At 46.2% G+C, this 15,126-nt stretch overlaps 1 protein-coding gene across 3 annotated transcripts in view; it reads left to right on the top strand.

Moving 5' to 3' along the window:
- Sf3b2 (splicing factor 3b subunit 2) overlaps positions 1 to 15,126 on the top strand; it is a 24,891-nt gene that overhangs the window by 7,006 nt on the left and 2,759 nt on the right. Inside the window, exons 2-20 of one of the 3 annotated variants that reach the window (XM_010635916.2) lie at positions 2,555 to 2,872; positions 3,030 to 3,076; positions 3,541 to 3,618; positions 4,561 to 4,800; positions 5,020 to 5,067; positions 6,098 to 6,215; positions 7,335 to 7,453; positions 7,778 to 7,874; positions 8,063 to 8,154; positions 8,521 to 8,742; positions 8,895 to 9,032; positions 9,305 to 9,385; positions 9,595 to 9,822; positions 10,853 to 11,002; positions 11,643 to 11,732; positions 11,844 to 11,951; positions 13,594 to 13,701; positions 13,976 to 14,118; positions 14,201 to 14,302. In XM_010635916.2, coding sequence (XP_010634218.1) covers positions 2,740 to 2,872; positions 3,030 to 3,076; positions 3,541 to 3,618; positions 4,561 to 4,800; positions 5,020 to 5,067; positions 6,098 to 6,215; positions 7,335 to 7,453; positions 7,778 to 7,874; positions 8,063 to 8,154; positions 8,521 to 8,742; positions 8,895 to 9,032; positions 9,305 to 9,385; positions 9,595 to 9,822; positions 10,853 to 11,002; positions 11,643 to 11,732; positions 11,844 to 11,951; positions 13,594 to 13,701; positions 13,976 to 14,118; positions 14,201 to 14,302 — 2,342 coding nt within the window. In that variant the 5' untranslated portion in view covers positions 2,555 to 2,739. Of the gene's footprint in view, positions 1 to 2,554; positions 2,873 to 3,029; positions 3,077 to 3,540; positions 3,619 to 4,560; positions 4,801 to 5,016; positions 5,068 to 6,097; positions 6,216 to 7,334; positions 7,454 to 7,777; positions 7,875 to 8,062; positions 8,155 to 8,520; positions 8,743 to 8,894; positions 9,033 to 9,304; positions 9,386 to 9,594; positions 9,823 to 10,852; positions 11,003 to 11,642; positions 11,733 to 11,843; positions 11,952 to 13,593; positions 13,702 to 13,975; positions 14,119 to 14,200; positions 14,303 to 15,126 lie in introns of all 3 variants that reach the window. The other 2 variants (XM_010635915.2, XM_010635917.2) reach the window with 2 other exon arrangements.

Below are 15,126 nucleotides of genomic sequence, written 5' to 3'. Positions count from 1 at the left end.
GGGGCCGGCGGCGCAGGGGAGGGGGAGAGGAGAAGAAATGGGAAGGGGAGGTGGGCTCCCTGGCTTGTGGACTGTTTGTGAACACTCTCTGGGTGGTATTTTTAGATGCGAGAATCTTTCTGAAGCATCCGTGCAGAGCTGAGTACCAATGTGGCCAGCTCCCTTCTTTTCACTCACCAGAAGAAAACCGAGTCCAGAAAGGTGCCTGTATACTCTGGCATTACTGAGCATTCTTGGGCCCCACTGGTCATCCTTGGGCAGGTAGAGCCTTTTTCCAGGATGGGTTAGAGGTGCAGCTACACTCAAAGGCACCCATATGCTCACTTCCTCTTTTCTACCCCTTCTCTTTCCACCTCTACCAGAAAAGTCTCCAACTGTGTCCGTCCCGGGTGCCCTCGCCACCCCTTCATATCCAGTCTGTTCTTCTGCTGCTCACCTACTCTGCTTACGCCTGATCAGAGCTTCCTTCACTTTGCAGCCAGCTTCTACCTAGGTATCTTGCACCAATTCAATTCTGGTTTTGTTCTTAGGTCCCAGAGTTCCCTGAGCTCTGTTGCTTTCAGCTATATACCTGAGGTTCTGTGTACTCCTTAATCCTTAGCTCTTAACCTTGGAAGCTGGGCAGCAGCACCTCTCAAAGCCATGACATACACTGGGAATGCCACCCTTGGTTATGTGGCTGGCAGGGATCCCTACTTCCCCTTTGCTCTGGGCCAGGTAAGGCAAGGATCCTGCTGGGACAAGAAGGGGTTGGATATCCCTTTCTAGGTCTACACAAACAGTAAGTAGGTATCATGTAAGGATCCTTGTTAAGGAAGAGACAGGAGTGGGAAAGTGCCCCCAGTTTTGCCCCTTGGGCATGTCAGCTTCTCTTTGCCCTTCAATCTTCCCCTCTGCACAAATTGGTGGTGGTAGTGTTGATGTGTGTGTTTGAGGAGTACCTTGGCTACATCCCAGGATTACTATGATAAATGAGACCCCAACTGATGTGTTCCTTTCTGATCTTAGCTACATTAACTTCTCACCCATGAGCTCTTAGTTTATTCTACCTTAGAGACCCCTCCCTCTGTCCCAGCACAATCTGGCTGTGTGGGGCCTCCAGCCTCAGATGACCTACCCTTGGCTCTCCAGTTACCAGGAGCAGAAAGAGACTGCTTTTGGGCTAGAAATAGTTTTGCCTGAGCGGGCTGATGAGTAGGAAAAGATACCACTATTCTTTCTCCTGTGCTGTCATTTCTGGCTTTGGCTACCTCTCTGGGGGTGGGAGCTAGGGGTAGTGATGGTGATGGGAAAGGGAAAGGTGAAGGTTTGGATAGAGTTAAAGAGAAGGCAGGGGTAGGATGGCAGCTAACCTGTTCTGCCCCAGTTCTTTCCTCTGTCTCAAGCCTTCCCTTCCCTTCCCATTCTTGTTTCCCTGCTCCCAGGTATGTCTCCATTAGAGATAGCTGGTGAAATGGGGCTGGCTAGAGAAAAGATCTGAAGGGTGTATGTTAGGAAAATGAGAAAATCTCACTTGTTTCCCCCTTCTTTATTCCACACAAAGAAACTCAAATATGTTGTTTTGAGGTGGCAGAGCTAGCAGCAGTGGCGGAGAGAGAAACCAGATTAGTGATGCAGGACAGGGAAAACTGGCAGCTGAGCAGGAAAAGTTCACCTGTGAATCCCCACCTCTGGCCCCAAGGCAGGTATTGAGCTTGCTTGCTTCCTTCCTTCCTCTCTCTCTCTCTCTCTCTCTCTCTCTCTCTCTCTCTCTTTTTGAGTCAGAGACTCACTATGTAGTTCAGATTGGCCTTGAACTCACTATGTAGCCCAGGGTGGCCTCGAACTTGCAGCGATCCTCCTGCCTCAGTCTTCCAAGTACGGGGATTACAGGTGTGCACCAATACACCCGGCCTGAGTTTATTTTCAAGAGTAAAAAAAAAAGATACAAAATCTATTCCCCTCTATCATTTATTAGTCGCCTCTCGAACACCAGGTACTTGCGAGACAGAAATAGATCAAATACCTGCTCATATTTTGCGGGGCGGGGAGCGGGGCGTGGAGGAAGTTGGGGTATGAGGCAGAGAGAAAAGGCAAAAAAGGCTTTAAAATGAATGGTGGAGAAAAGAGCTCCAAGAAAGTAAAAGAAAGCAGAAGAAGGCTTGATGGAGAAGACATCTGAGCCAGTCTGGAAGGTGGAAAAAGGGGGCTTTAGTGTTGCCCTTCCCCCTCTGCAGCTGGAGCTCAGCCCGGGCGGGCCGTTCCTCTCAAGGCTCCGATCGCCTTTCAGTCCATTCATCTATGCCTGGGCCAGGGGCGGGCGGGCAGACAATCAGACACTGTTTTATCGCAGGCGTTGGCTCCAACCTCCCGCTTGGTCGCAGGGGAAAGAATCTCTCGGGACTTCCTGGGAACTTAAGCGTCCGGGCCTCGGATGCCTGGGTAGGGAGCTGGCCCGAAGGCTGGGGAAGCCTGGCAGGGGAGACACAGCAACTATCCCCTCGGGGCAGGGCCAGCGCTCCCCGCGGCTCCACTGCAGGCGTTCCGGGTACAGTAGCCCTGTTCGGTCTTCCAGACCAAGGACCTGCGAGCCCGAGACCCGCGTACTACAAGTCCCAGCAGGCTTTATAAGTAGGCTGCCCACGGCGCGACTGTGGCGAATCACACCACCCGGCGCGCGGTGCTGCCGGAAGTTCCGGGAAGTGGACCCAGCGCCTGGCCCAAGCTTCCGCGTTGGTCGCGCGCCTTCTTTCGGCTAAGATGGCTGCCGAGCATCCCGAGCCTCCCAAAGGAGAATTGCAGCTGCCTCCGCCGCCGCCTCCAGGCCATTATGGCGCCTGGCCTGCCCAGGAACTTCAGGCCAAGTTGGCAGAGATTGGAGCACCGATCCAGGGTGAGGATCATTGGCGGTCAAGAGAAAACTGCTTGGTCTAGCACTGTACTGAAACCTGGTTACCCGGGAGACCCGGGAGCAGGGGAAGGAGGCGAGCGTTCAGGGTCTGTCCTGGCTTGGCTGGCCTGCTCCGCTGATCCTCTGCTTTACCCTATAGGGAGTCGTGAGGAGCTGGTGGAGCGCCTGCAGACTTACACCCGCCAGGTAAGTGTTGATGGCGGTACTTCTACATAGGCCGAGCTTCTTCTGGAGACCTTCAATACCCTTCACCGCTGCGTCTTCATTCTTTAGGTACTTGGGCACAGCGAGCAGGACATTTGGTCCTTTCGCCTGTTCTTGCCTTTTTTTTTTTTTGAGACAGGGTCTCACTATGTAGTTGAGACTGACCTGGAACTCACTGTGTAACCCAGGCTGGTCTCGAATTCACAGCAATCCTCCTGCCTCAGCCTCCCGAGTGCTGGGATTACAGGCGTGCGCCACCACGCCTCGCTAGCCTGTTCTTGCCTTTGTCTGCTTTGTTATAATCTGCTTCTGTCCATATTGCTTCTGTACCCCGCCCAGACCCAGGCTGATAGCTGATTGGTAAATATTGTTGAATGAATGGGAGAGAACTTGTTTAGTGGAACAACTCTTCTGGACTAACCTAGAGCACTCTTCTTTTTCTGCAGACTGGCATTGTGCTCAGTCGGCCGGTTTTGAGAGGGGAGGATGGGGACAAAGCCGCTCCCCCTCCCATGTCTGCACAGGTAAGGAAATTGTTTCACTTCATAGAATCCCTCATATACCAGATAGGCCCTTATTTCACATGCATTGTATTCAGGGATACAGCTAGCAGATTGGATAGGGAAGTCCTCTGGTAAACTTTCTTTTTGACACTGAACTCCTTTGATGTGTGCACCTCTAAATTCTACCTGTCATTCAAGATTAAACTTTGGTACCTGGAAACCTAACTTAATTCTCTCCCAGCTGGAAATGATTACAGTCTTTGCTCCCTCAGGTGTAGCTACCATGTTAGAGACATGGAGGGCTAACTCATTTGATGGTGTACTCCCTGCGTTTACTAAGCCATTGGAATTTGCAGTGGCCTGGCACACTGGTTTCTATTTATTGAAGACCTCTCAACTTTCATGTCCCTTTCATGGTCCAGGATTTGTTACTTTCTCTAAAAAGATGTGATTGTGACCTGGAATTTATTGATTTCTCTTTTTTTTTTTTTTGGTACCGGGGATCGAACTCCGGTCCTTGCGCTTGCAAGGCAGGCCACCGAACCGCTGAGCTAAATCTCCGGCTGAAATTTATTGATTTCTAACTGTGGAGTGAGGAGTCCCTAGACCTCCCCCCTTTTTTTTTTGGCAGTACCCAGGATCGAACCCAGGACGTTGCACTTTTGAGGCAGCTGCAGTTCCACTGAGCTAAATCCCTGGCCCACCTAGATGGTTTTTAGAGGTGTCCCTGAGCCTCCTGAAATGGAATGAAAAATCTGTGTTTATGATACTTTTCTGGGAATGGCGTTAATACCTTACTTTGGTTGGTGCTCCAAAGTTAGCTTCTTGTTGAGCATTCTCTTGTGGAATCATGTATAATTTGACTTTGAATCTCAGCACCTGGTTCATGGTAGAGTCACTGCAAATGTTTGAAGCTTGAATAGATAAATGTTTCTTAGTTTATGGTTGTATTTTTCTCTACAGCTTTCTGGGATTCCCATGCCGCCGCCACCCATGGGACTCCCTCCTCTGCAGCCTCCTCCACCACCCCCACCACCTCCACCGGGCCTTGGCCTGGGCTTTCCTATGGCTCACCCACCAAATTTGGGGCCCCCGCCTCCTCTTCGTGTGGGTGAGCCTGTGGCACTGTCTGAAGAGGAGCGGCTGAAGCTGGCGCAGCAGCAGGCAGCATTGCTGATGCAGCAAGAAGAACGTGCCAAGCAGGTAGGCAGGTAGATGCCTGCACCTGAGCCTCATTAGGTTCCTGAAGGGGGAGTGGAGCCTCAGAAAGCTGGATGATCCTGGGGCCGCATTTGGGAAGATCTGGACCAAAGACTAGAGCATAGGTCTTAGGCTGGAACAGGAGCCCAGGTAGCAAAAGTTGTGGCAGATTGGCCTGGGGGATATTGGTGCTGGTATGAGCTTGTTTTCTCTTTTAAGCAGGGAGATCATTCATTGAAGGAACATGAGCTCTTGGAGCAGCAGAAGCGGGTAATACCCCTCCCCCTAACCTTTGACCTCAAGGTCCAGTCCAAAGACTGTCACTTATATAGTGCCTAGTGTCCAAAATAAGATGCATCGTTCAAGTTTTCCTTGGAGGCCACCTCATTCCCAACTAAGTTCCAGTATCTTTCAAAGGATTCCATTTTACCTATCGTCCAGGTGTTGGCAAGCTACAACCTGTGACCTTCTTTTATATGGTCTGTGAATGAGGAACAATTTGTATATTTTTCAAAGGGCTCTTTAAGAAGAAAAAACACATAAAAAATATGTAACAAGGTCCATGTAATAGCACATAAAGCCTAAATATTTACTTTGTGGTCCATTACAGAAAAGGTGCCTTAGAGAGAACGGTGGGCTAATTTAGTCATTTAAAGATTATTCTGCCCCAGAATGCTTAGTATCAATTGTTACCCAGTGGGTTACTCAGAAGTATAAGAAAATAAGGATTAAAACTATCATATTTGGGTATAAGTGTGAAGTACTGGCTTTGCCCAGATTTTGGCAAATGTTAAGGCATAACTATAAGAAAAGAGTTCATAGTTCTAAATTATTTAATGGCCTGGTGTCATGGCACAGGCCTGTAATCCTAATGCTTGGGAGGCTGAGACGGGAATGGCCACAAGTTGGAGGCCAGCCTGGGCTACATATTGAGTTTAGAAGCAGCCTGAACTACATAGCAAGACCCTGTCTCAAAAAAAGAAGCAGAAAAAGTTAATGTTTTGGGAAAGGAAATTCTCACTGAAAAACTAGAAGACAGTGTTTAGCCAAAATAGCAAGTCCTCTTCTAAAACTAGAAATTTCCTGGGATTTTCCTTGGTGTTATTTTTAGTTGTGATGGCAGGTCTTCTCTAATTTTGATCATAGCCTGGAAGTGTGGGGGTGGAAGGGATATAAGAACCCCGGTGGTTCCTGATTGTTCTCCACAGGTCTATTACCCAGCTGAAAGAATAGATTTGCTGGGGGCTGCCTGCCAAACACATTTTCAAGCTGTGTCTTCACTCCTACTTCCCTCCTGCAGGCTGCTGTGTTACTGGAGCAGGAACGGCAGCAGGAGATTGCCAAGATGGGCACCCCAGTCCCTAGGCCCCCACAAGACATGGGTCAGATTGGTGTTCGCACCCCTCTGGGGCCTCGAGGTAAGACTGGAATGGAAGGGAAGAACAAGGAAGGTGGTTTAAATGTTTTAAAAGCCATTTTTGTTCATCCCGGTGCTAGTAAACCCAGGGCCTTGTGCAGGCTAAGTATGTGCTGTCCCACTAAGCTTTACTTCAAGCCCCCGAAGGACTTTTTAGGTGCAGTGGGCCCTTCCCTATCTGCTGGTTCTGCATCTAAGCATTCAGCTGTGGATTTAAAATATGAAACATTTTGCATCTAGCTGGTGTGGAACGTTCTGATTCCCAGCACTTGGGAAGCTGGGGCAAGAGGCTTGCCATGAGTTCAAGGCCAGTTTGAACTACATTAATGAGATAAAAAAAAAAAAAAAAAAAAAAAAAAAATGCATCTGTGCTGAACTTATACAAGCTTTATTTCTTTTCGTGATTCCCTACACAGTAGAAAATGACTATTTGTGTAGCATTTACATTGTATTGGGTGTTGGAAGTAACTTAGAAATGATGTAAAGTGTATGGAAGGATATGGGTGGGTTTTAGGCAAATATTATGCCATTTGATATAAGAAACTTGAACATTCTCATGTGGGGTCCTGAGACAGATTCCCTGTAGATATACATCTAGACCATGCCTGTCTTACAAGCGTAAGGTCTTGAGTTTGATCCCTGGTACAAAAAAGTATACATCTAGGACATGGACAGTGAATTTTCTTAAACTAACACTCATAGAGCCAACACCTGGACCAAGAACCAAGACATTCTCAGCACTTCAAAACCACCCCTGCCCTGAAGGGTAAATATAACCATCACTCTGATTTTTAGTAAAGGGAGTATATTTTTTCAATTAATTAATTAATTAATTAATTTTCTGAAACAGGGTCTCACTATGTAGTTGAGACTGACCTGGAACTCACTATGTAGCCCAGGCTGGTCTTGAACTCACAGTGATCCTCCTGCCTCAGCCTCCTGAGTGCTGGGATTACAGGCGTGTGCCACCATGCCTGGCTTTTAGGAGTATATTTTTTTAAAGGATTGTTTTGTTTCTTGACATGGGACTTCTTTTTTTCACTGACAGATCTATATCATCTTTGAGTATGTTCATAGTTAAGGCTCGAATGAAACTTTTTTTTTATTTTTCCTTTTGCAGTAGCGGCTCCAGTAGGTCCAGTGGGCCCAGTGGGCCCCACTCCCACTGTTTTGCCCATGGGGGCCCCTGTTCCCCGGCCTCGTGGTCCACCCCCACCCCCCGGAGATGAGAACAGAGAGGTGAGACTGATGATTTCTTCCAGGAACAGAAGAGTGGTGGTTTGGAAGGAGACTATTTCAAGATTTTATAGAAGGATTCTGTGAAAAGATTGGAAGGATTTAGATTCCTATATGTGGGGAGTGGCATACTTAGTTAAAATGTTTAGGTTTGACAGATCTGAGGCAGAGTTCAGGAGTTCCCTCTGAGGGATGCCACACCTTATTGAGTCTGGTTTGTGCTGCTTGCTGTCTGCTGCTTGACAGCCTTTCTAGGACAAGAGGGGGAAGGAAGTCGGAGGAGAAAGGGTGTTGTGTCAGCCCTTGTGACTCAGTTGTGTCTGGCAGATGGATGATCCCTCTGTGGGCCCCAAGATCCCCCAGGCTTTAGAGAAGATCCTGCAGCTGAAGGAGAGCCGCCAGGAAGAAATGAACTTGCAGCAGGGTAAGTGTTGGTGTGTCTTGAAGCTGCAGCCCCAGAAGCTGAAGAGGCGAGGCTGCATCCTCCTGCCCCTCTTCTCCTCCCCACCATCACTTCCCTGAAGAAGATCCAGATAGTAGTTGGCTCTTGGCAAAGAGAAGTTACTGTGAAATACTCTGAGGAAACTTGACTTGTGCCTTCTTCCTTGACAGAGGAAGAGGAAATGGAAACAGACACTCGCTCATCCCTGGGCCAGTCAGCATCAGAAACTGAGGAGGACACAGTGTCCATATCCAAAAAGGAGGTGTGATGGAGCTGGTCTGGAAGGATTGTTGGCTTGGGTACTAAAGTGATTGAAGTGTTCAGAATAGAGTAACTACTGTTGTGGCATTTTTGTGTGCTAAGCTTCTTGCACATATTTTTTATTTAATTGCCAGAAATCTCTTCGAGTTCTGAGTATTGTACATGCCTGTGTTTTACAACTGGAAAAGCTGAGGTTCTGAGAGGTGCAGTAACTTAGCCAAAGAGGTAGAACTTTGGAGTCTGTCTCCAAGGCTTATTTGTGAAATTGCTTCTTTGGAAAGGACTGAGCTTTGAACTGCTGTTAGGAAGCAGGGGCAGGCTTGGTGCTTGTATTCTTCGACCCAGTTGATTTTCCTTGTTTTCACAGAAAAACCGGAAGCGTCGTAACCGAAAGAAGAAGAAAAAGACCCAGCGCGTTCGGGTGACTTCCTTGGAGAGCTCTGGAGACCGAGACCGAGAGAAAGACTCAACCCGGTCCCGAGGCTCTGAGTCCCCTGCTGCTGATGTAGAGATTGAATATGTGACCGAAGAACCTGAAATCTATGAGCCCAACTTCATCTTCTTCAAGAGGATTTTTGAGGCTTTTAAGGTACAAGTTGCAGCACACTGTGAGGGGGCCATGCTCATCAAGAGAGTGGCAGGTTGGTGGAGGGACAGGGATGAGGAGGTTTTGTCTCAGGGCAGGGTTTAGGAACTGGGGGGTTTGCAGGGCTAGGGTTTTCATGTGGTCTGCTTCCTCAGCTCACAGATGATGTGAAGAAAGAGAAAGAGAAGGAGCCAGAGAAACTTGACAAAACAGAGAATTCTGCAGCCCCCAAGAAGAAGGGCTTTGAAGAGGAACACAAGGATAGTGATGATGACAGCAGTGATGATGAGCAGGTTAGGGTCATCTCCTTTTTTTTTTTTTTTTTTTGTTTGATACCGGGAATCAAACTCAGAACCTTGCCCTTACCAGGGAGACACTGCACCACTGAGCTACATCCCTCACCTGGGTCAGGGTCATTCTTGCTTTTGGGAAACTAGGATGTTGGGTATAGGTGGCTGAGATGGTTCCCTTGAGGGACTGCAGGACTCTCATGACTTAAATTTTAGGGTGGCTGGGCAGGACCACCAAGGAGTCCTGCTCAAAAGAGGTGACCATTCTGTCCTAGGAAAAGAAGCCAGAAGCTCCCAAGCTGTCCAAGAAGAAGTTGCGCCGAATGAATCGCTTCACTGTGGCTGAACTCAAGCAGGTGAGGCCCAAGATGACCCAGCAGGTCCTAGAGCCTGGCTAGAGACCACCCGAGGAGTCTTTAGCTCCCTCTTGGGGTTTTCTGGAGTTTCTGCAGGCTTTGAAGGAGGTGCAGCTGACTTGGGAGAGGGGTCCTCTGAGGAAAAAGGAAGAAGGCTTCAGACCTGAGCAGTAAGACCTCTTAAAGACATGTTGTTATGTATTTTCCAGCTGGTGGCCCGGCCTGATGTTGTGGAGATGCATGATGTGACAGCGCAGGACCCTAAGCTCTTGGTTCATCTTAAGGCCACCCGGAACTCTGTGCCTGTGCCACGACACTGGTGTTTTAAGCGCAAGTACCTGCAAGGCAAACGGGGCATTGAGAAGCCCCCCTTTGAGCTACCAGATTTCATCAAACGCACAGGCATCCAGGAGATGCGTGAAGCTCTTCAGGAAAAGGTGAGGCCTGGTAGGGCACAGACCTCCTCTCAGGCACCCAATTCCTTTGTGGCAACCTGCTTCAGAACTGGAGTTAGGTTCCCCAAACCCACCTACTTGTTACTTAGTCTGGTTATCCTTTCTGCAGTTTAGAAGTCAGCACCTTTTGTAGGGGAAGGACACAGGGAACTTAGGGAAGTCAGACCTTGAATCTGGTTCCCAGTGTTTCCCTGCCCCATGCAAGGTCTCTGTCTCTCTTTCTTCTCCCCTCACTCTACCAGCTCACCTAGTGAACAGTCACCTTGTGACTCCTTTCCCTTGTGCCTTTTGTGGTTGGAAGACTCTCTGGTTGTATAATTTCTTAAGTTTAAAGGATTTAATTAAATACTTTGAATAAGTACTCATGGCCTGTGGTGCCGGAATTTAGGATGTACAAAAGTACACATTGAAAACTCTGCCTTCCAGTTGGCCTCTTTTACCCAGTCTTTTCCAGAGGCAACTAAGGAGATCTGGCTTTGATCAGATCAAGCCATCTGGAACTCGCCTGTGCAGTACAGCTGGTGTTTTATTTATTTAATTTTAATTTTTATTAGCACGTCCACTGGTGTTTTAAGTGTACCAATGGGTACCCTTGACCAGAGGGTTTAAAGAATAGTTATTGACATACAAAGCTGAGGCTGATTTATGCACTAAATCTGTTGTGTTCAGCATGGGTTATATAACTTTTTTTTTTTAAGTTCTGGGAATTGAACTCAGATCTTTGAGTATATTAAATACATACTCTACGCCCTTAGCCTATTGGGTTATGTAATTTCGGGGGATTTGAACTAAATTTGAAAAGTAAAATAAATGTTTCTTTTGATCTCCTTTGGGATTAGGGAATCAGAACCTCTACTAAGAGTTGAAGTTGATAAATACCTTTTTCCCCGCTCTAGTGCTAGGGTTCAAATCCTGGGCTTTATATTTGCTAGGCAAACACTCTACCACTGGGCTACACCTCCTGCCCAAAGTTGGTAAATACCTATTAATTTAGGTCTACCTAAATTCACAGGAAGAACAGAAGACCATGAAATCTAAAATGCGGGAGAAAGTTCGGCCTAAGATGGGAAAGATTGATATTGATTACCAGAAACTTCATGATGCCTTCTTCAAGTGGCAAACCAAGCCAAAGCTGACCATTCATGGGGACCTGTACTATGAGGTTTGGAAAGGGAGCTGGGGAGGCAAAGTTGAGTCATGGTGTCATGACTCTGTTCTAACCAATGGTTATTGGTTAGAAGGGGTTTCAAAGCTGATTGAGTGGCTTCTGGCCCTAGAATTGCCCATTAATTTCCCTCAGATGAGACGGAATGTGAAATTTTAAAATAAGGTTCTTTTTTGGAGGAGAGATGCAAGCTGTCTTTGAAGCAATATTAGTTTGTAGTGGCTGGTTTAGGAACTGAGGGGCCAAGTGACAGATGCTTTTCAAAAACGTTTAATATTGGGAGTGGGAAAAAAGTTGTATTTTTTTTCTGATGCTTAAAATATTAATCATCTGACATGGGCTGTTTGAGGTGGAAGGACTTTGATGATCACCCTGTCCTATGCCCTCATTTCACAGAGAAGAAAGCAGGTCCGGAAATTGGCCGTGTTCTCACAGTGCCTTAGTGACAGCACTGAGAATCTGGCCTTTTATTCCTTCCCTCACTCTAGTTGGCATTGGAGTGGGAGCCAGGCAGCTCTCATGAGGTTTTGTGTCTCATGCGGATTAGGACTTCTCATTACTGTTAACATGTCCTCATGCCATTGAGCTCCCAGTGTGTCTGGCGTCCCCAATACAGCATGCTGTACTTTGTCCTCAGGGCAAAGAGTTTGAGACAAGACTGAAGGAGAAGAAGCCTGGTGATCTGTCTGATGAGCTGAGGATTTCCTTGGGGATGCCAGTGGGACCAGTGAGTGTTGGTTAGCTGGCTGGGGAAGCAGGGCAGAGGGTGGAAATTGGAGCAGAAGGAAGAGACAGGATAGGGATAGGTAGGTGGTAGCCTATTCTCTTCTTCCTGCAGAATGCCCACAAGGTCCCTCCCCCGTGGCTGATTGCCATGCAGCGATATGGACCACCCCCATCATATCCCAACCTGAAAATCCCTGGGCTCAACTCGCCTATCCCTGAGGTAAGTGTTGTGATTATTTTTATTTTTGGCTGCCCCTGCTGTTTATATTTTTTTTGTGGTGCTGTGGATTAAACTGAGGGTCTGAAGGATGCTAGGCAAGTGCTCTACACTGAGCTATACCCATCCATGACTACCTCTGTTTGTTTGTTTGATTTTTTTGTTTTTTTTGTTATTGTGGTACCAAGGATCGAACTCAGGCCCTTGTGTTTGCAAGGCAGGCTGCGGAACCACAGCCAAATCCCCAGCCTGTTTGATTTTTTTGAGATAAAGATCTCACTATATAGTTTAGGCTGGAGTTGAACTTACTGTGTAGCCCAAGCTGGCCTCAAACTTGAAGGGATCCTCTTGCCTCAGTCTGCTGAGTGCTGTGATTACAGGTGTGCACCACCATGCGTGGCTTATTTTTTTGGAAATACCTGGGACTGAACTCAAGTTCTTCACACTGAACTACTTCCCTAGCCCTTTTTATTTTGAGGTATGGTCTTGGTAAGTCTCTAAGTTTCCTAGGCTGGGCTGGAGCCTTTTTTTGGGGGGGGTACGGGAATTGAACTAAGGACCTTGTGCTTGTGAGGTGGGCGATGGTACCACTGAGCTAAATCCCTGGCCCTGGGCTGGAGCTTCTGATCCTCTTGCCTCAGCTTCCCAGAATGCTGGGATTACAGGTGTGGGGTAGCATGCCCAACTGTATCGCTCTTTCCTTTTTCTCTAGAGAAGTTGCTTTATTTTTCTTCTCTATCTCTACCCTGTTAGGAAAAAGTAAGTTTTTTTGGTACAAGGGATCAAATCCAGGACCTTGTGCTTATGAGACAGGCAGTGGAACCAGTGAGTTAAATCCCCGGCCCGGCAGGTTTTTTTTGGTTTTTTTTTTAAACAGACATGCTTATCATAAAATAGTCAAAATGCACACATAGATAAATCACTCACAATTTTACCACTCAGAAATAACCAAAAGTGATAATATATAGTGAATGTGTTTCCAGATAGTTCTTTGATAGTTACAGGGATAGAGAGATAGAAATAATTTTACTGGATATGATGATGTACACTTGTAATTTCAGTTTCTTGTGAGACTGAGACAGGACTGCAAGTTCCAAGCCAGCCTGGGCAACACAGTAAGATCCTGTCTCAAAATTTTAAAATAAAGAAAGGTCTAGGGATGTAGCTCTTTAGTGAATTTGAGCCCCAGTACTGGAGTGAGGGAGTGGCATAAAATTTATTATTTTTAAATAAAAGGTAGTAGATAAAAAAAGTATGAACAGATTAAAGAATCACTAAAGTGGGAAAGTTAGTATTGTTAAACTTTAGGCAAAAATTTCTGTTTTGTAGGTGAAAACTGTTAACCAAGCTCAGTTTTCTAAAGGTAGGGAAAATCAGGAAGAAAGTGAAGTTCAGATTTTGTAAGTTCCTTGTTTTAGTTTCAGGCAGTCTCACCCTGAAGCATACTTACCTCCTCTCCTCCTTCCTGTTTACCTCCATAGTTTTGGTGTTTACTGTGTTTGCTTTCTAATATTTCTATTCTGCAATAGTAATTTCCAGAATTCTCAGGTATGAGTTCTTCACTTTGCAGCATGGCTTTTCTGGAGCACTTCAGTGTTCCTCTGGAGCTTAGGAGTGGAACTCACTAGTGCTCCCTCTCCTGCAGAGCTGTTCCTTTGGCTACCATGCTGGTGGTTGGGGCAAACCCCCAGTAGATGAGACTGGAAAACCACTCTATGGGGACGTCTTTGGAACCAATGCTGCGGAATTTCAGGTATGGGTCATGATCTGGTGAGCTTGGTTTTACTTAATGAAGTAAGGTTAGATAGTTGTGCTGTACCTTCATTATCAGGGAGCTGGGATTCTGAAGTTTCAATCTGAAAAAGGGCATGCGTTTTCCTTTGGTGAAATGCAGCTTCCCACTGCAGTATGACCTCTATAGGTAGGGTTATTGACGGTTTACTCTTACATCTCTTCAGCTTACATCAGCTTGGCAAATCATAGGTACTGAATAAACATGTCTTGAACAAATGAGTGATCTCTTTCAGACCAAGACTGAAGAAGAAGAGATAGATCGGACCCCTTGGGGGGAACTAGAGCCATCTGATGAAGAATCCTCTGAAGAGGAGGAAGAGGAAGAAAGTGATGAAGACAAACCAGATGAGACAGGCTTTATTACACCAGCAGACAGGTGGGGAAATGGAGTCTGCTCTCTGAAATGGCCTTTACTTGGAGCCTTATTTCTACTCCAGAGCTTATTTTTCTCTTCACAGTGGTCTCATCACTCCTGGAGGGTTCTCGTCAGTGCCAGCTGGAATGGAGACCCCTGAACTCATTGAATTGAGGAAGAAGAAGATTGAGGAGGCGATGGATGGGTGAGGGAACCAGGCAGGCAGTGTGGGGACTTCACCTCCCTTTGCCCTCTGGGTTGGTTGGCTGACTTATGAAATGGCATGTTAGTCCATTCTGTTATTTGTTCCCTTTTTCCTGACTTTTGGGTTAATTGAGCATTTTTCATGTGATTGTTTTACCTTGTTTATTGGCTTAGTAACTGTCTTGTTATTTTAGAGGTTGCTTTAGGGTTTATAGTATCCTTCTTTATCTTCATGTGATACAGTACTCCAGGTAGTATTAAGAGAGCTTGATACTGTCTTGTCATTTTTTCTACTCTTGTGGTCATTTTATTTATGTTATAAATCCTACATTATGTAGTTATTAGGTAGTCAGTTATCTTTTAGAGAGATTTAAATAATCATATACGAACCCATGTAGTTATCATTTTTAGTCTTTTTTCATTTCTTTGTGTCTATCCATTTCTTTGTTTGTTTTTTTTTTTGTTGTTGTTGTTTTGTTTTGTTCGGTACGGCGGATTGAACTCGAGTCCTTGTGCTTGTGAGGCAGGTGGCAGAACCACTGAACTAAATCCCCAGCCCTGTCTATCTGTTTCTTTGGGGCATAATTTTCCTTTTGCCTCATGGGCTTCTTTTAACAATTTTTATATGGGTCTGTTGGTTACAATTCTTTTAGCTTTTGTAATCCTAAAAGGTTCCCTTATTTGACTTTTATTTTGGAACAAGAATTCTTGTTACATATTGGATTCTAGGTTGACAGGGTGCTTTTCCCTTTCAGTACTTCTAAAATTGCTTCATTGGTTTTTTTTTTTTTTTTTTTTTTTTTTTTTTTTTTTTTAAAAATTTTT

The sequence above is a fragment of the Fukomys damarensis genome, unplaced genomic scaffold (genome assembly GCF_012274545.1).
Source record: "Fukomys damarensis isolate Sample0158 unplaced genomic scaffold, DMR_v1.0_HiC HiC_scaffold_27, whole genome shotgun sequence".
Lineage (NCBI taxonomy): Eukaryota > Metazoa > Chordata > Mammalia > Rodentia > Bathyergidae > Fukomys > Fukomys damarensis.
The sequence above is the reverse complement of the archived record's forward strand: the minus strand, read 5'-3'. Positions and strand labels throughout refer to the sequence as shown.